The sequence below is a fragment of the Polyodon spathula genome, chromosome 2 (genome assembly GCF_017654505.1).
Source record: "Polyodon spathula isolate WHYD16114869_AA chromosome 2, ASM1765450v1, whole genome shotgun sequence".
NCBI classification, from domain to species: Eukaryota; Metazoa; Chordata; class Actinopteri; order Acipenseriformes; family Polyodontidae; genus Polyodon; species Polyodon spathula.
The window spans coordinates 63,605,946-63,627,562 of NC_054535.1; the positions used below are offsets into that span (position 1 = coordinate 63,605,946).

Below are 21,617 nucleotides of genomic sequence, written 5' to 3' on the forward strand. Positions count from 1 at the left end.
CTGAGAGGCATACGTGTGGAATGCAAATTGTATTGTTTGTTTCAAACACAATTTTTATTTTTTTTCAAGTCGAATTAAAAGTTGTTCTTTCAAAGAACAATATATAACCAACATTTGTTCTTATTGTGATTTACTTTTTTGAAGAATGAAGTGAAAATTATGTACATTAGCCATGTGTTTTTCCAATGCTCTGCACTCCACCACAGAAGCACTGTGTTCACATAATTTCCCCTTACATATTAAAATTAAAAAAATTAAAAGTAAAACAAAATAATGGTATATATAATATTACGATATGCCGCTGTGGCAGGAAATGGCGTTGCGGTGACGTCAGGCCAGACAAAAACAGACAGGCAGGTAACTGCAGTTCAATGAGACGCAGCGCGCCGTTTATTTTAGAACAAAAATAAATAAAATATTTAAACAAAAATACACACTTGCTCACAGAGCAAAATAAAATATTTAAACAAAACAAAGTCACAAAAACAAACAATAACAAATATAGGTCAGGTTGGGTGATCGCCTTCACTGTTCCTATATCTTTAAATTCCTCTCTTCTCTCTCCCTCTGGTCTCCCACCTCAAAGTGCAGAGAGCTGCAGGTATTTATACAGGTGACCATCTCCCGATTAGCAACAAATTAATCACTTTCTTTATTTGGGAGATGGCCACCTTCTGCACGAGTTTTAATTAACGTGGATGGGCTGCAAAAACAAAACATACGGCCCCTCCATCATTTACAATAAATACATTGTCAAAAACAATAACAAAGCAATAAATAATTCATAAAACAAACAAATACAAAATAACAGGGGCAGAGGGGGGGGGGGGGGGGGGGGGGGGGGGACCCCATTCTAAAAATAAACAACTAAATGTACAGGGCTGCTCTCCCTGTTACAGCCAGTTATTAGCAGCTCTGACAAAGACAACTGTCGGTTATTAACAACACTTTCCTGTCCAACAGAGTTTAATTCTGATAATAGCAACTGTACGCCGCTTATTGACAACTTTATTACTAGTTGCCAGTGCTACAGAGCGCACTTGCATGATTTATGCACACACTTCATGCAGCTTTTATAACACACTGACTTCACAACTGCATATTTCTGGCGGACTGAGGCAGAATTGTGGCTTTGAAACTGGCTACAAAGCTGCACGCAAAATTGAGATGGATTTACAGTGGGAGGTGGTGCATTGTAAAAAGCAGACAACGTTGGACAGTTTATTATTTTAAAATGATGTTCTTTAGAATTGATTTTACGTACAACACATATTTTTAATGCTTGCTTCACTCACTGTAAGGACAATTGTAGTACATTGCTGTGTAGTACTATTTAAGCCTACTCCCTTTTTTGTTTTTCCACACACGTGTAGTAAACGGTTCTATGTTTGGGTATTTCGTGTTTCTCATGTTCACTTTTTTAACACTGTAACACTTAAAACATATGTATTTCAGTGCCAGATTTGTACAACTACAGTAGGCCTATATATCGTTCTATATAAATACACTTGAAAAAGGGGGCTTTCCACTTACTGGCAACTTTCGGTTAAATTTTTACTAGGAACCAAGAGGTTGTTAATAAGCGGCATCTACTGTGTGTGATAGATAGATAGACAGATAGATAGATAGACAGATAGATAGATAGATAGATAGACAGACAGATAGACAAATATAGTGATAAACCTCAGGGTATGGTCCTAAATGGGAGATATGTGAGGGTAGAGATTTTGTTAGGACTTTGCACTTTCACATAATGGAAGTCCCAATAGGACTACAGGTCACAATATATAGTATATATAGTCAGCACACCTACATGTGATCAAGGGTAATTACCAGCCCTATAAAAAAGAGCAAACTGATAGCACCGTGGTGAGAGGGGAGAAGGCGGCGTTTTGGTGCTGTGGTTTGAAGGTTTGGTACTTCTTTTGCCTTTTTTTGGATTACGTTGCTATGTATGACCCTGGACTGTTTGGACAACCCTGTTGGCTGTTTTAACCCTGTTTTGGATGACTACCTGATAGTTTATGAACTCTGGACTAGCATTACGACTCTGATTACTGGTTGTCCCCGTTCAAACTTGTGACTAAAGATTGAAAAGAGGGAACCACTTTGTCACTATATATATATATATATATATATATATATATATATATATATATATATATAGATAGATACACACACACACACACACACACACTTGTTTTGTGTGAATTTGAACAACTTTGAAGATGAGACTACGTAATACTGGTTAAAATACTGACAATATGACAAAAGAGATGATAATAATTGTTGGAACTGAACGTATTTCTTCCTTTTTGTTTAATTTAAAGGTAAACTCATACATTATGAAGACTGATTGTGTTGACCATATATATATATATATATATATATATAGACACACACACACACACAACCGGTCAAAAGTTTTAGAACACCCCCATTTTTCCAGTTTTTATTGAAATTTAAGCAGTTCAAGTCCAGTGAATAACCTGAAATGGTACAAAGGTAAGCGATAAACTGCCAGCGGTTAAAAAAAAAAAAGTTTAGTTTACCAAAATCTGAAAAATAATGTACATTTCAGAGTTATACAAAAAGGCCTTTTTCAGGGAACAAGTAATGGGTTAACAACTTACAGCTGTTCTGCAGCAATGGAAGTAAATTAAGCCTTGAAAGTTTATGCTAACAATTCCTACAGGTGTCCAAACTTTTGTTGATTACTTACAAACCGTCTGTCTGTATAAAAGCAGTTTTGGAACAGACTGTGTTACTACACCCTCTTAAGCATTATTTGGACAGTATTGTACTGCAGGAAGTAGTATATTGCTCTCATAATGGCGAGAAAAAGGTAATTAGCAAAGGAAGACAGACAGACCATTATAACCCTTAAAAGTGTAGGTCGTTCCTTCAGAGAAATTGCAAAGAAAGCCAAGGTGTCAGTGAGTACAGTTTCCTACACCTTCAAAAGGCACTTGGAAACTGGAGGAAACTCTGACAGGAAGAGGTCTGAGAGACCCAAAGCCACAACAGAATCAGAAGACAAGTTTCTGAGAGTCAGCAGCTTGCGTGACAGGCGGCTCACAGGACAACAGCTTCAAGCACAGCTTAACATTGGTCGAAGTGAGCAAGTCTCAGTTTCAACTGTGAAGAGAAGACTTTGAGCTGCAGGTTTGACAGGTCAAGTGGCAGTACGAAAGCCATTGCTAAGATGGCAAAATAAGAAAAAGAGGCTTGTCTGGGCCATGAAGCACCGCTAGTGGACTACTGAAGACTGGAAGAAGGTCTTATGACTGATGAATCAAAATTTGAAATCTTCAGTTCATCACGCAGGGTTTTTGTACGCCGCTGAATAGGCGAAAGGATAGCTCCTCGGTGTGTGACACCAACTGTCAAACATGGAGGAGGAAGCGTGATGGTCTGGGGCTCTTTTGCTGGATCCAGAGTCGATGACTGAGTGAATGGCACCCTGAACCAAAACGGCTACCACAGCATTTTGCAGCGCCATGCAATACCCTCTGGTTTACGCCTAGTTGGTCTGGGGTTCATCCTACAGCAAGATAATAACCCAAAACATACCTCCAGGCTATGTCAGAACTACCTTAGAAGAAAAGAACAAGACGGTAGACTTCAAATCATGGAATAGCCAGCAGTCTCCAGACTTAAACCCCATTGAGCTGGTTTGGGATGAACTGGACAGAAAGGTGAAAGCAAAGCAACCTACAAGTGCAACACGTTTGTGGGAACTTATTTGATTTCCATTGTAGAAACAATGCCACGAGTGTGTTCGGCTGTTATATCTGCAAAAGGTGGCTACTTTGATGAGTCAAAAATTTTGATTAGATTTTGTTAAACAAAATGATTCCATGATTTCTTTTTTATCTCCAATTGTTTATTTGTTCTATGGTTTAATTTCAAAGTACAATGAGACATTAAACTGCATAAATTTCAATAAAAACTGGAAAAATGGAGGTATTCTAAAACTTTTGACCGGTAGTGTGTGTGTCACAGTGCCTTGCAAAAGTATTCAGACCCCTGACCAATTCTCTCATATTACTGAATTACAAATGGTACAATGAAATTTCGTTCTATTCGATATTTTATTTTAAAACACTTAAACTCAAAAGCAATTATTGTAAGGTGACATTGGTTTTATGTTGGGAAATATGTTTAAGAAAAATAAAAAACTGAAATATCTTGCTTGTATAAGTATTCAAGCTCTGTGCTGTGGAAGCTCCCAGTTTGCACCGATGAAAGAAATTGCCCTAATGAGGACACAATTACTTCACCATTGGCCTCCACCTGTGAACCATTAAAGTTGCTGTCACATTTTCTGGATAAAAACCCCACTGTTGAAGGATCATTGGTAAGGCTGTGAATCTGAAGGAAAATGAAGACCAAAGACCATTCTACAGAAGTTAGAGATAAAGTAATACAAATGCATAGATTAGGGAAAGGGTACAAGATAATATCCAAGTGTTTGTCTATCCCAGTGAGCACAGCTGGATCATTAAATCAGGAAGTGAAAGCTGCATCACACCACCCAGGCGCTGCCAAGAAAAGGCCGTTCCTCAAAACTCGGCGCTCAAACAAGGAGACTTGTGAGAGAAGCCACAGAGAGGCCAACAATTACTTTGAAGGAGCTACAGAGTTCAGTGGCTGGGAGTGGAGTAATGGTGCACCAGTCAACCATATCAAGAGCTCTGCATAACACTGGCAGTATAGGAGGGTGGCAAGAAAGAAGCCGTTACTCAAAAAGTACCATCGGAAAGCACGTCTGGAGTTTTCTAGAAAGCATGTGAGTGACCCAGCTGCGATGTGGGAAAAGGTTTTGTGGTCAGATGAGACCAAGATAGAGCTTTTTGGCCAAAACTCAAAGCGCCATGTGTGGCGCAAACCTAACACTGCCCATGCCTCAAGACACACCATCCCTACAGTGAAGTATTATGGTGGCAGCATCTTGCTGTGGTGATGCTTTTCATCAGCATGGACTGGGTATCTTGTTACAATTGAAGGAAGAATGGATGGAGCAAAATACAGGAAAATACTGCAAGAGAATCTGCTTCAGTCTGCTAAAAAACTGAAGCTTGGGAGGAAATTCACCTTTCAGCAGGACAATGATCCCAAGCATTGTTCAAAGGCCAAAGCAACATTGGAGTGGCTCAAGAACAAAAAAGTGAATGTCCTACAGTGGCCCAGTCAAAGTCCTGATCTCAATCCCACTGAGAATCTGTGAGACTATTTGAAAATTGCAGTCCACAAGCGTCATCCAACCAACCTGAACGACCTGGAGCAAATCTGCCAAGAAGAATGGGCCAAAATCACTCTGACACTGTGCAAAGCTGGTACATACTTACCCCAAAAGACTTAAAGCTGTTATTGCAGCTAAAGGTGGCTCTACCAAATATTAATGTGTGGGGGTTGAATACAAGATATACTTATGCAAGCAAGATATTTCAGTTTTTTATTTTTCTTAAAAATATTTCCCAACATAAAACCAATGTCACCTTACAATAATTGATTTTGAGTTTCAGTGTTTTAAAATAAAATATCGAACAGAACGAAATTTCAATGTACCATCTGTAATTCAGTAATATGAGAGAATTGGTCAGGGGTCTGAATACTTTTGCAAGGCACTGTATGTACATATAGATATATACACACACTGTATAACTTCAAAATTAAGGCCACCCTCGTACTAAATTTAATTTTATGGAAGCACAGTCCTGAAAGAAAATCCAAGACAAACTACTTACAACACAGCACTTCTTTTTTTTTTTTTTACAGCTGAATTCAAACCCACAAGTAAGTTAGTGAAACACAGCAGCGGATAAAAGGGCAGTAGCTTGTTTGCCTCGTCCTCAGCTTGGATGGTGAACAACTTGAATTCTGAGGTTTGCCGGTCACTTAGCGATATCCGAAAGCAGGCTGAAGATACGTTCTTGTAGTGGTTTTGTTTTTCATTCAACTGGAATTTTACAAAGCAAAATTGTTCAAAAAAAAAAAAAAAAAAAAAAGCGCATACTACGAGAAGAATTAGTTTCGGTTTCTCTTGCAGCAGAGAAATTACAAACAAACGAGTAAGATATACTTTAGTTTTCACAGACATTCTGATGTAATATTTTTGGTGAAGAAAAACAACTAAGTCTATGTCACACGCTTCGACTCAAATGCGTTCAGTAGTATTGCCCCCGCCCCTTACCAACCAATACAGGTTGCAGGTACTGTGTTATCCAAAAAATAAGCAACCGAGATGCTTCTAAAATGCATCAATTATGTAATAAAATATTGCAGTGTTTGAAAATTGTAGTACTATTAAGGACACCCTTGTATAAAGGCCACCCACATTTAAGGGCTGCAGTCATTTTGATCAATTTAAAATAAATGCAGCGTGCCGAATTGAAGTAATACGATGTATGTGTGTGTGTGTGTGTGTGTGTGTGTGTGTGTATATATATATATATATATATATATATATATATATACACACACACACACACACACACACACACACACACACACACACACACACAGTGGTTTGCAGAAGTATGCACATTTTGCTGAATTACAAACAACGTGTGCATAGTTTTTCAAACAAACTTTTTTTTATTCAAAGTTATAGTGGTTAAACTGAACACTGTTATATGAGGAGGAGGTTAAATGTCAGCAAAACTTGAAAGAAAATGTACAAAATGAAATTTACTGGTTGTGTAAGTATTCAGCCCCTTAAGTCAGGACTTGGTAGAAGCACCTTTAGCAGCAATTACTGCTATGAGGGATAGGTCTCTACTACCTTTTGCACAGTAGGATGGTGAAATGTTTGCCCAATTGCTCCAGTTCTGATAAGTTTGTTGGGGATCGTCGATGGACTGCAATCTTCAAGTCTCGCCATAAATTTCCGATTGGATTCAAGTCAGGACTTTGACTGGGCCACTCAAGAACATAATTCTCTTCTTGTTCAACCACTCCAGTGTGGCTTTGGCTTTGTGCTTCGGTCATTTCCTCCCCAGTTTCAGAGTCCTGGCTGACCTAAACAGGTTTTCCTCAATGATTCACCTGTACTTTGCTCCATCCATTCTTCCCTGACAAGCTTCCCAGTCCCTGCTGAAGAGAAGCATCGCCATAACATGATGCTGCCACCACCATGCTTGACAGTTGGGATGGAGTTGACTGACCACAAAACCTTTTCATGCTTTTTCGCAAACTCCATATGTGCTTTAAGATGAGGCTTTTTGAGTAATGGCTTCTTTCTTGCCACCTGTCCATACAGGCCAGCTTATTGTTGATGTGTGAACACTGACTCCCATCTCAGACACAGAACTTTGCAGATCTCTCAAGATCATTGTTGGCTTCAAAGTGACACCCCGAACCAGTTTCCTGCTTTATATAATATATATACACACACACACACACATATACATACATACATACATACATACATACACACATACGTACATACATATCATTTAAGTGTTAATATTGTTTACTGTGGGTGTTTTACACATTTACAAAAAACGTCAACATGACATCCTTAATTGTTAGCCTACACCAAGACTGTGAGAGGGATCATATTACTGTCCCTGTGAATTTAGTGTTTATTACACATTTACTTAATGCATTTGATCCTCCATATACAAAGCATTCTTACAGCAACATTGTACTTACTGTGATTCCGCACCATTCACACCTCATCCCAGACAGCACTTCTGAGGAGCCACAGGTCCTCTTGCACACTTCACAGCGTGCACTAGAAGAGAGATTGCCCTCCCTCCAGTGGTGGTGAAAGATGTCCTAATGCGAAAGGTAAACATTCACAAATGTATTACACTAGCATTTTGTAGCGCCTAACGTCTTAAAACTTTGCTTATCAAATAATATTACAAATCAGCATGCTGTGATTTTTATCAACATTAAATGATCAAACATCCTATTTTTATGTTTCATACATGGTCACAAAGTGAGTTCATATTAGAGGGTTAGGTTCTTGGAAAGGGCAAATGTAAACTTTATATGTAGATTATTATTTTTATTTCTATTTAAAAGAAAATATTTGAAACTAGGCCTATTCAAAAGAGCCAGTAATCAAAGTTTGCCTCCATAGTTCATAAAACGTGGAGGTTAACAAACCTCACCCGGAATGTTGTACATTTTTTTACTTTGGATGACATTTAGATGCTCTGCTCTATATTAATTTATGCATGTGAGTAAGTTGATCTAAACTGACATAGACAAAAATTAGCGCTAGCATAACCTCTTCTTTATATACAATTAGTCTCAACATACCTCCATATTGTGATACTCTCAATATCCTAAACCAAATTTCACCACAACTGATTAATGGTTTCTCTAGAATATGTAAAAATGTCACAATTACCTGTAACTGCATATTTTTAGGGTGGAGATCAGCTTCATGCATTAACATCCAATCTCGTTACTAGCCCAGGAGAAAGAACCAGAGCTTCAGAAGCTCTTGTGCAGTGCTGCACCTGGGTGCCACCCAGAACTCAAAGAGGGTGATGGACTGAGATAGACAGAATTCTGAGCTGACTTCTGGCACAAAGTTGGGATTTAGCCAGCAAGTAACTTTTTCTAAAAGAACCGTGTGCATGTATAGTCCACAACTAGAGCTTGAAGTTCATTAACTCTCCTTGCTGAAACTATGTCCACTAAAAAAGCTGTTTTGAGGAACAGATGTTTTAAGGAGCAAGAGTAAAGGGTTCGAAGGGTGACCTGTTTATCCATCTTAAAACTTCTTTTAGAGTTCTGAGATATAGAAGGTAGTCTTGAAGGGATATTGAGAATTTCTGTATGTGATTGTCTTGGCACCACTTGCTGAATTCTGCATGACTGAGTTAACTTTCTCTTTGAGGCAGTTAGTACTTGATTGTTTGATAGAACCCATTGTTCTCAAGTTTTCGCCTTTTAATTTCCATAATGCTAAATGGAAGTAGTCTGGGTTGTGGTGGAGTAGCTGGCCGTTGTTCTGTGACAGTAGGTCTCTGTGGGGAGGAAGCGGGCTTGGTCACGAGATCGATAGGCTCATGATTTCAGGGAGTCAGTAGCTCTTTGTGCAGTAGGAAGTGATGAGGATTACACAAGTTTGGTCTTGTTTTATTTCTCTCAGGATAATTGGAATCAAGGTCAAGGGTGTAAATCTGTACCGCAGGTGTTGTGACCAAGATTGAGAGCCTGTCAATAGCCAGTGCCCCCTTCTGGTAGTACCTTGAACTAAGAAAGTTGTGTTTTCTTTTGTGGCAAAAATGTCTATTTTTGTTGTTCCCAGGCTCCTGAAGAAATCTGACAACACATTTTTGTTCAGCTGCCACTCGTGAGGGTCCTGGCTTAGGGCGTCTGCTAGGGTGTTGTTTGGTAGAGGGTTTGGGGAAACGAGGCACCCCCCTGGCAACAAGAAGGAAATTAACTCCAGTAGTTGCTCCATTGTTGGGATCTTGTAACCCTGCTTTGATTGGGTCTGAGCAGTGGGTTTAAAGGTTTTTAGGGCTTGTTTAGCCTCCTTGAGTTGTAGATTATAGTCTTGCTATGCTGTGCCCATCACCTGCCAGTCTTTGTCTCTCTACCCTGTTTCTTAATTTTCAATTTTTCCATTTTGTTGTTTTTAAAATTTCGTGTTCATTCTGTGGAAACCTTCTCTGGACGACGGCAGAATAAAAAAAAAATATACTCTCTATACTCTTCTTTGTCTCACCTACATCATCCGGGAGGTGGGGGCTTCTGCTTCCAGGAAGCTCAGGTTCTTTCTCCCGGGCTAGCAACAAGATTGGATATTAATGTGTGGAGTTGATCAGAACCAGTAATAAATGAACATACAAGGAGACTGGCAGGTCTGACAAGATTCTGATTGTCTCAATAACTTGTCCTAAAGAATGTTTGCTAAGCGGTGATTCTATAGAGAAAAATGTGTGACCGAGGTCACTTCCATACCCCCAGATTCTGATCATTACTATTGCAAACGTGTACTTCGTAAGTTTCATCGCAATTGCTTATGAGATTCTTTGTAAAATTGTAGCATGTCATAAAGATTAACACTTCCAGCAGACCTTAACACTATTGCACACATCTTACAAGTTACCTTTGTTTTTAAAATTTTTTGGCACTCTAAAAACCCTTGAATGTAATCTATGATCCATATATGCCAGTAACATTGCAATTTCCCAAATTTTTTTACACACTTTGTTTAAACATGCCTGCAATGTCTTCTCACTTCACGGTTAGCTAGTTTTATGGCAAACTGGAAAGCCAGTTAACAAAACACTTTTTGTATGCGGCAATAGCCTTGAACAATAACATTCCATTGAAATAGTCATTCCTCAACAGTAGAAAATGTATAATATGTGGGGTGCCACTTCACTTGTGGGACAGATTGCTTGTTAAAATATTTAGCATTAATTTAAAGAATGGATAACGATCTATTCATGGATACAGATATATTCAGTGTGCAGGGTTATACATTTTAATGTCCCACCCAGTCATTCTGCATTCCCAGAAAATGCTTATGACTTTGACTGTTCGCTCATTAAAATCTTTTCAATGTACCTGAAAGGAGGGAGAGTACCAGAATATGTAGTAAGCAAGGGTTGGGGTAAAATGTATAACGTACAGTTTTAAATCAAAGATGACACACTTACATGATCTTGGTGGCCATCATGGTGACACTGTCGACAGTCACTACAGCTAAAAAGAGAGCAGTCAACATGGACATGCAACTCACAAACTGCAAAAAAAAAAAAAAAGGTGGTTAGGTTTCATACTCATGATTTTAAAACTGTCAACAAATGGCTCACCAGGTTAAAAATGTATGACAGGTAAAAAGCAAAGAAAGCCACCTTTGTGAGCAGCTTAATTGAGCCCAACCTGGTTTCTCATTAGAAATTACAAAGAAAAGCAGATGAAGGCTCTGATGGGCCAGGGACATCACACAGCTGTTTTTTCTCCTTTAGTAATCTTTTTATTTATTTAATCAAAAAAAGTACAGTACTCGGTTCCCTACCCAATGAGAAAAAGATACATTTCAACATATGACAAAATCGAGGTGAACTTTCTAAATTGTGGCTTAAATTTGTTTGTCTCCATGCAATTCTACAAAATAATCATACACACATTTATTATAATCTTACAAAGCAATCTGCTTGCATTTCTCACTTTACTATTGTATCTGATTACATATAGTCTACAGTATGAAGTCTTCTAAAATGTTGATTCTGAAAATCATATTTGGCTAATCATGGATCGCTTTCTGCATGAGTTTGTCAACAAAATCTATGACTTGCCAGCATTTAATTCTCTGAATGTTGCTCCAGAAGATGGAATGACACCTCACTGATGATGAATATGAACTGTACCTTCGCAGCGCAAGGCGGAGCTCTCCTCCAGTTGCTTTCTACAAACCGAACAGAATTTCTTCTTCTGGCCAAGAGGACTGAAACAATGGGAAACTGGGACCTGTAATATCAAGAACATAAAATAAGCCTCCTTGTAAAATGGCTTGGATAAAATAAGCACTGCAATTAACTGAACAAGGTCCCTTAGCCAAGCGGTTAGAATAAGGATCTGGGGGGTCTCTGAAGATCAAAGCTTTTAAAGCTGAATATTTACTACCATTAGTGGAAGTTAAGGACTTCAGGCCACTTCGGCATTGAGCCTTTTTCATAATTATTTATTTCTCAAATGTAAACAGAAATTCTACATAAATACATAACAATTGATATATAAAAAAAGTAAATTACTTGGAATTTTTTATTTATTTTTGTAGATATTCAGTCAGCAGCAATACAGTAAGTTCTTCCAGCTAATTTGTTGTCTCTAAAGTATAGAAACTGTTCTGCATTGGAGGAAGAGCCACTTTAGTATACTCATGGACACACTTGTCAAAAACAGTATTTCACAAGTTCAGAAAAAAAGAAAAGATAAGCTGGCACTGAAATTGTGAAAGATATTTTGTGTTTGAACATCTATTTAAAAACTCTAAACACAGTTAAATCTAAGTTGTGCCTTGTATTCACTACTGTATATACAGTACTATAGATATCAAATGTTCCGTTTTGAAACACACAATATCACAAGCATGTGTTTTAATTTTAATACAGGACATCTGGTATTAAGATAGGTAAAACAAAGTTCTCAGTTTGTTTCCCTTGCCTTCCAGGAATTCTGTTACTGTGTCACTTCCTTGTCTTTGGGATCAAGGGAAGCAGTTGTTTGGTTACTGATAGGAAACAAGGCCCAAAGGGGAGGGGACAATCTCACGCCAGCTGAAATTACGAGAAAAGTGCAAAACTGTCAAAGCAACGCCAGCAAACAGATTTTTTTAACCTAGTGTAGTACCAGATATCATGTTTTAATGTGAAAATACACAACATTATAATACACAAAGCAATTTTCATTTTGCCAACACTTTTTTGTTTTCTGCCGCAACTCAATTTCCAAGCACAGCTAGCATTATCTTATAAAGATAAGTAATGACAGAACCACGTCCTGCAGCTGTATCTCAGAAATCTCAAGTTACAGACTGAAGGGAAACCAAGCTCCGACAGGATGCAATGAGAATGTCAAACAGTTACAATAAAGTACGCTGGGGGTAAAGTACACTTTAGCTGCTGTCTGGCTCATTTATTGAGCTCACTTCCTGCCTGAGAAAAGTATCTGATAATCTGCAGGCCAACTTTCTTCTTTTAAATGAACTGTGAGGTATGCTATTCATACTGAAAACAGTGAACTTGCAATAACACCCAAGTCTTATTTATTGGTGCAGCACTGAAAAACACTTAAAACCCTGGAAGTTTACAATAAAATAAAACAGCAATTTGGCTATAAAAGCATGATGAAATAGTACAGCTGTACAGTAAACATTCTTCCTCTGTACATTAATGAATTTATTTGAGACAGATTTGTCAAACTGATTGTCTCTTCTACCACAAATGTTATTAAGTCACTATATGCAATTGCATAAAACACCTTAGTATGAGGGTGTTGCAGAAATTTACTTAACACATGTAAGCCATTACCTTAAGGGAAATGTAATGACACCAATAGATGAAACAAATTAGTCCCATCTCATTTATCTGGTTTAAAAAACAAACAAATTAAAAGGCAGTCATAGGACTTGGTTTGACCCACGTTCTACACTATTATCAGCAATGTGTAATCAACAGAAGCTGCTGTTAGATTACAAAAATGATTAATTAAACAGACTAGGTAGTTATCCTAGTATGTTTTTATTCTCTGTTAATTAAATTATATTCATTGAAAGGCAAGAGAGAACAAGATCATTAATTTTTTTATATTGTTTTGGTTTAATATAATACAGCAAGCTAGTGTTCCGATTGAAGTAGGCTACAATGCTGTTTTTTTTCATTAAAAAGTTGTCATTGTTGTTTGTTGAAATTAATCAGCTTTCACATTTTGTTGTGTACTAGTCATTTAATCAAACCAATTAATGTAAGAAGTTGCTTGTATCGTTCATGACGTTTTTCAAATCAAATAAGCTTATTTGTGCATAAAAAAACGACAATGGAGTTGCAGCCAGTGTCATCTTACTTAAAGGTACTCAAGCGGAATTTGTAAATACATCAGACTACAAATTGGCAGTGGACTGTCTCTTTTCAGCACGCAAGAACTTGCAGACTTGATACAACTGTGTTGAGAATTTAAAAATAAAGCATTTTATGAGATTTTTAAACCACAGGTACCGGGAATATGACTCTGCACACCCAGAGTTTCCATTCGCTAATAAAAGGCTCAAAACTATAGATTGTGCACGTCCCATGTTAGTAGCTGCCAGTCTAATTCTCATTCAACAGTTTCCTTGACAGTTTTTTTGTAGATTTGGTATTCGGCCGAATCCGAAAAACTTGGATTCGGTGTATTACACACACACACACACACACACTTTTTATATATTGTGACTAGGATGTGGTGAAGTCAGATCCGGAAGAACACAGACTCCAAAATAAGGACTGGCTGGTGAAAACTGAGCCGTGGCGCTCAGTATATTTATTAAATTATAAAACAAACAAAAGATTTAAACAAAATACACAATGAAGGTAATAAACGTGGATGAACCCAACAAACAAGTACCGTGCTGGTTTTTAGCCAGCACACTGTAGCAATTGCTAGATTATTTTAAATTACCTCTCCTCTCTTTCACCCGTTCTCCACTTCCCGAACACACAACCCCAAGTGAGTGAAAACATGCTGCTTTCATGAAGCTGTACTAAGACTCGATTGCTAATCAAATCCTTCAATGGGAGTCTCGGTAGAACTGCACATGAATTAATAATGTGCAATTTCCCATGCTCACATATTACATTTTACCTGCACGTTAAGTGCTGTGCAATCCTCGTGCCTAAATACAAATATACATTTTAAACACTCGTGCTCCTAACCCATATTTATATCCTGTATACATAAACACCAACATTAGCACACTACATACAACATAAAACACTAATAAACACAAAGGGGCGGGGTGCGCCACCACTATATGCACTAGTAAGACCTCATCTTGAATATTGTGTTCAGTTCTAGTCACCTCGCTATAAAAAAGATATTGCTGCTCTAGAAAGAGTGCAAAGAAGAGCGACCAGAATTATTCCGGGCTTAAAAGGCATGTCATATGCAGACAGGCTAAAAGAATTGAATCTGTTCAGTCTTGAACAAAGAAGACTACGTGGCGACCTAATTCAAGCATTCAAAATTCTAAAAGGTATTGACAGTGTCGACCCAAGGGACTTTTTCAGCCTGAAAAAAGAAATAAGGACCAGGGGTCACAAATGGAGTTTAGAAAAAGGGGCATTCAGAACAGAAAATAGGAGACACTTTTTTACACAGAGAATTGTGAGGGTCTGGAATCAACTCCCCAGTAATGTTGTTGAAGCTGACACCCCGGGATCCTTCAAGAAGCTGCTTGATGAGATTTTGGGATCAATAAGCTACTAACAACCAAACGAGCAAGATGGGCCGAATGGCCTCCTCTCGTTTGTAAACTTTCTTATGTTCTTATGTTCTTATATTATATATATTTACACACACACACACACACACACACACATATATACACACATACACACACCACACACTATATATATACATATATAATATATATATATATATAGATATATCGATATATATATATATATATATATACTATATATATATATATATATCTATATATATAGATATATATAATATATTTTTTCATCATTCATACTGGTGTTGCTTTAAAATATGCTGCTTTCATGAGATCTAACAGCTGTTCATCACTGTGAGACCCAGCACTCTCAATTGCTTTTGCCATTGCCTGCCGTGAAGTTTTTGGATGCAGCAGAAGAAAAATGTGCTTTTCTTTTAAACCAGCGCGCCACTTCTTTTTTTAGCTCTTTACACTCAGCCCTATTTCCGCCTGTTTTTCATGGTTTTCATTTATGTATGTTTAACTACTGGAGAGCTTGTACTGCATGCATGTAACATATCAAATAAATGGTCACATTATGTAAGTTGCAACAGGCATACTATATGTGGTAGTGATGAGACTATATGTTTATAAATAAAAAAAAAAAAAAAAAAAAAAAGGTTTTCCAAAATAATCATGTTTGGTCACCGATATGTACTGTAATCATAGATAAAAAACAAAAAAAACAAAAAACACTGCTCCATTAAACCTCAATATGAAATTAACATGGGGGGAAGCTGAGCTTCTAAGCTTTCCAAGAATACCGCCCCTTTTTAATCTAGCTGCTACAATGATGGAGCAAAGCTCAAACCTAAACCTAAGTTGTGAACTCTGTCACATAATGAGAGGCTTAGCTTCAGGCGATCGTAGTTCCGGCTTCCGGCTAGAAGTTCCGCATACACACACTGTTACGTCTTTGGAAAGCCCCGAGTCTGTACTTTCAACAAGCCAGGTTGGTGGCTTGTACAGTGCCCGAGTAATATGTGCGTAACCTTTGGTGCGCTGGCGCCCCAAAATTAATGGGGCTGGGTTTTAAGAGTTCAAGTGAAAGTCACTGCTTGCAAAACACCTACACAGACTTAATATCGAGTTTTTTGCCCAAAACTGTTTACTTATTGCAGCGTTCTGAGTTTCTAAAATCCTTAAAGATAGAGGCAGAGAATCACGAAAGAAAATAAAGTCTTGCAGCACTTAAAATAGCCAATGCTACTATGTATTTATTTATTTATTTATTTTAACCAGAACTACTCAGAATGCGGCTCATAGTGCTTTCGTCACTGACACCCACTTCCTTCGAGATTGTTGTATCGTTTCAGGCATTCTAAATTGGGTGAAAAATACAGTAGCTTGGTGTCTTAAAATATCTCAGCGGGATTTTTCCACACTGAAAGTTGCAGAGATGCTGGAGCAACTTGGAAAATACACGATTCCCGCGATCCCACGCTGAAATTCAAGTCCTGGTATGTTTTAAGTACATCATGAACAAAAATGCATAGGCTAATGACAGAGTCAAATGTAAAACGCAAGATAACCTTTTAGAACTGAAAGTACACACATTTCTTTGAAGATAAAAATCTCTCTTCATCCGGTGTGAAAAGAAATTGAAAGGCACAATGTTTTTCAGTTAATAGAATCAATTCACTGCTGTTGTAGTAAAATTCATGACGAACTGTGGAAATTTATCACAATGCATGACCATAAGTATTATCAAGTCACTTACAGCACACAAAATGGTTCATGAATGATGAATAAATGGATTTTATGGCTGGTATGAATCCATTTTCTACCATCAAAATAATACATCCTTAACTTTTGAATACCACATAAATAGCATGTTTGTGTACAAAATCTGTACTACTACATGACCGTGGTGTCAGTTGAAAAAAAATCGCCCTTGTAACACAGCCTTTATGGTGTACTTCATGTACAAATGTAAATGTGTGCTTGCTGCATGCAGTTTACCATACAACGTGTGTGCATTTTTTTTTGTCTTCAGCATATCAGCTCTCTTCCTACACATTATGCTCAACCACATTAACCACAGCAGCAGTGCTATGAGCAGGGTGCATACTCCGCGGTTTTTCTAAAGTGGGAATAACACTGAAGCAGAGCTGACCGGCCATTAATGGAAAAATGAAATCGGTGACATATTCACTGTTGATATCATCCACTTCCTTTTCCTCTAGACGTTGCAGCCTTACTGTATACAAAAAGGGTTATGCAAACCTGCTGCAAGCAAGTGTTTAGAAAAGGGCTTACAATTTCAGCTTAGCATATCATAGTTAAAAGAAAACTAATACAATTATACACTAACAATGTAAAAAAAATAAAGTTTTATACTTACAAATTAACTTCCTCATAAACATACCCTGTTCTAATTTTTATTTCACTTTTCTTTTGGACAGATTCAGGAACAGCAGCAATTTCATCATCATTTAGTACATCTCAGCTTTTGCATTTCATTCACTTAACCATTATTCAAACAAGTTTACAATCCACTGACATTTTGCCTGAGTACTTCTCAAACTCCCAGTGAAAAGCCAGATGGGGAGGAGCTGGAGCCTCGAACGCTGAAGGGGGAGGAGTTACTGTGTTCAAAGGCCAGAGTAAAAGTGGCTGCCTCCCTGTCAAGAGCCAGAGGAGGACCTATGGTCCAAGAAGGAGTAGTGGCCGTCCCAAGGGCAAAAGAAGGAGGGGCTACTGTCCCTTCAGCCTGAGGAGGAACTGTCGTCCCCGAGAGCAAGGAAAGAGAGAAGCCTGCGTTCCAGTCCTGCACCTATGGGTCAGCTCCCTCAGCCTGACCTTCCATCACCCATTGACCACCCAAACAGAAGAGGAACCAGCTGATGAAAGCTGAATGTACCGGTGGTGCCATTCTGAGGGGGGGGGGGGGGTATGTGACATATGTTGCTGGTTCTTGCTGGGACACGGAACAGGAGATGTGTTGCTAGGCAACTAATTGAGCAGTTAGGCTTACCCGGCACGGAGCTAATCAGGAGGTCAGATTAGCTTGGGGGCTGTGCATGGGGGAGGCTGCACCACCATGCTACACAAAGGGGAGCTTTGTTCAGATTCAGAATAACTACTACAGAACCCTTCAACTGCAAGGCGGTGCCTGTGAAGGCTCTGCTCAGCCAGGACCATCGCAACGACCCAGAGTCACTGGGAGGGCAGGACTTTAAGCAACAGTAGTAGGTTAGTGTAGGGGATGTTAACCCAAAACAGTATGGCGATAGATGGTTTACATAATGTAAGTGGTTCCTGGAGTGGAACGTCTCTTTTAGTGAGACTAGCGTTCACCTTTACATTCTGTAAATAGAGTATAATCATAAATCTCGAAAAACTACTCACTTCTAAATCTTTTGTAGTCATTTTTGTATTACTTTAGTATAAATACATGTTAATTTGGATTCATATGTTGTTTTTTTCTGACTTTATGTGAATGAAAAGACACACATTTGCCCGTTTTCCCATTGGAAAAAGTGATATTTTGAAATATCACTGTCCTGGTCACAAAAGCAAAGTTTGTGGGGAATAATAGCCATTTTCTATACTTTTGAGGCATAAGCAATTAGGAAATAACACTTACTACCCAGGAACAAAAATTGTGTTAGATAGTGTTATTATTCAGCGATGACGCACACACATAACAATCCCCCCTGTTACAATGCCACTTTCATGTTCTACATCTAAAACATAACCCTCATTACTATCTTCATTACAACAGACAATTTTGTCTGTGTAAACTGGACTTCAAACTCAAACTCCAAGGAACTCATAACAACTTTCCCACAATGTGAGACAAATTTTAACTGTTTAAAAGAGGAAAAAAGAACAAAAATGACCAGATTAACAATCAATTCAATCTCATTATTGAACATGTACCTATTAGGAAGAAAGGTTTTAAGCGGTATAAATAACTCAAACGGTTGAATCTGATTTTGAGTTTTTTTTTTTTTTTTTAATTTAAATAATAAAGTTTGTTTTGGAGTTTACTTGTGTCAATTTACAGGAAATTGTATTCTCGTTCTAAATTAAATTCTCGTTTTTAAAATTACGATATGTTTATTTATTTTTTTAATTGTAAAAAAAAAGAAAAAAATCTATATTAAAGCTGCTTGGACATAAAGGGACTGTGCGCACAGATCTGTCATTTTTCCTTCAGCCTGCTGCAATCATGGACGCAGCAATATTGTTACCATATGGGCGATGTTACCATTAGGAACCCCAGTAGCAAGTAGCCAGGGCTAAAACACTCTAGTTTCAAAACCAGGGTTTTGAGGATCCATGACATTAAGTTTGTAGAACCTAGTAAAGGTATGGGGAGTAGCCCACACCACTGCACTGCAGATGTCATTAACAGATGCACCCTGGAACAAAGCCGACAAAGTTGCCATGCCCCTGGTGGAATGGGCAGTGAGCTTTTCTATAGCGTTGCTGCCTCAACTTAAGCACTAGGTCGGTACGGTAAGGTACCGGGTTGGAACCAGGTCAGTTCGATACCAGTGCGGTGACTTTTAGAACCTGGTCGGTACTGATTCAGTACCGGAACGGTACTGGTGCACACTCACCGCGTGTGGTAACGTACAAGAATACCCACTTGTAAAAGCCACTGGCAAAACTACTCAGTCAGTACCAACACGAGACTGAGGGAAACCAGATTGTTAGAATGAACCAAAAGCTTTCTCAAAGGTGATGCTAAAAAAGCTATCACCAAAAACAACATTAGACACTCTGGTTGAAACTGCCTAAACGACAACAACCGAAGCAAATATCTCGGTCCTGCTCAGTGCTTGCTACACCTGTACAAGCCACTGGCAAAAACCATTCAGTCAGTACACACACGAGATTGAGGGAAGAATGAACTAACAACCCTCATAGTGGCGATGCAAAAGCTGTCACCAAAACGGCATCAAGAAACTGTGGGAGAGATTGCAAGCAACCACAAGCAAAGCAAGTATCTTGATCCTGTGCAGTGCTGCTGCAGCAGCTGTCCGTGTATTTCTCTAAAGAAAACACAGAAAATACAACAAGAAAAATACGTCTCCACAGAAAACAGTACACAACAATTATACATACAACAGTAAGCTTAGAAAGTAGTCACTCTCTCCACAGTCCTTATTTATGTGACTTGGCAGCATACCACGCTCTATAGGAGGTTTGCGTCTAAAACACTGTACGACTTTAAAGGGTGGGTAAATTATGTTTTCGTGCTAAAAAGCTGTATAATTGACCACTGAAAACACATCCGGAAGTTATACAGTATGCTTACGTGACTTCAGCAGTGAAATCCCGTTTGTGACGTAACCTTGTGCAACTTTCTACTACAACTGAAAGCCGTGCCAAGTAATCCATTACTGGCAAGCCTCTTTAATTAAAATAGGAAAAAAATAAGCATAGAGTATGAGGGGTTAGAGGCCTGTTCATTAAGGTTTTTTTGTTTTGTTTTGTTTTTAATCCTTTTTTTCCTACATGACACAATTTATTCAAAGTTTCAGATTATTGCTATTTGACACACAAAGTGCTTTATAGTTGTTGCTTTATAAGCAGGTTTAAAAAAAAATACCCTTTGCAATTAATACATAAATAAATAATGAAGCTAATAATGGATAGCTGATTGCTTTAGCTTAGACGTTTCAGGTACCTTAGCAATAAGATGCAATTCATTGTACACCAGTTTTAAGAAGCACCTACAATGGTTACCTACGAAGGAAACAAATAAGTCATGTTTGTACCAAAATATGTATTAAATTAGCGTAGCTGTATTATTTGTTGAACTTGTATGGACTACCGAACAACAAGAACAAAACATATTAACCACACTGTAGTGGCGAGAGCCTTGCACTGTGCCTGTGGGATTTGGATTCAGGTATTTCTTGTTATTATAAGCAGGTAGCCTGATTAACTACCAATATTTTAAAAAATGTACTGTACTAAACATTTTGTCTGAATAATTTTGATGATATTAACCAAAAGTGCTGGTATTTTAACTCCGTTATAAGGATTGGATTTGGTGACGCTAAGGTTCTGTAGGAAAACTGGCACAGTATATACGCGCATATATATCTTTCGGATGAGACGCGACTCTGCAGAAGCAGTTGCATAGTTCACCCCTAGTCTCTATTGCTTTGGATAAAAGGTCAGCTAAAATGACTAATTATTAACAACAACTCGTATTATAGGTTTATAAATATGCAGTCAAAAAGGTTTAACAAATACAAGGACAGTTCACAGCGCTTTCTTATGGAAGGTTGTCTTTTTATTATTCATTTGTGTAACGCTGTCTGTATTTATTTTCCTTTTGCTTTTTACTAAAACATTTTTGGTGGCCAAATGAGGCAGGCTGCACTTGCAATGCTTTAGCACATCCTAAAAAGTTTGTGGAAACCCAGTTTAAGAAAGATGTACAATATCAGTAGTCAATCAAGACCAAATTCGAAGTCAGAAACATTTAAAAAGACCCTCCTGTATTTTAATATTACATCAGGATATTTGCATTTGGAGCAAGAATTTATCTGGCTAAAAGAAAACTACATAGAAATACACACATGACCTGAACGTACTACCAAAATAGAGTAAGAAAAAGGTGAGACATTTTCCATGGAAATTGCCCCAATGTATCACGTTTGGGAAGTGTGTGCCTGAAGCCAATGTT

General features: G+C 38.1%; 1 protein-coding gene across 3 annotated transcripts in view; it reads right to left on the reverse strand.

Annotated features, from left to right (window-relative positions):
* The window catches only part of LOC121299052 (diacylglycerol kinase theta-like), a 130,178-nt gene that overhangs the window by 62,894 nt on the left and 45,667 nt on the right, over positions 1-21,617 (reverse strand). For all 3 annotated transcript variants that reach the window (XM_041226546.1, XM_041226555.1, XM_041226564.1), the window contains exons 3-5: positions 11,355-11,454; positions 10,641-10,726; positions 7,660-7,785 (exon numbers count right to left, since the gene is read on the reverse strand). In XM_041226546.1, the coding sequence (XP_041082480.1) occupies positions 7,660-7,785; positions 10,641-10,726; positions 11,355-11,454 (312 nt within the window). The remainder of the gene's footprint in view (positions 1-7,659; positions 7,786-10,640; positions 10,727-11,354; positions 11,455-21,617) is intronic.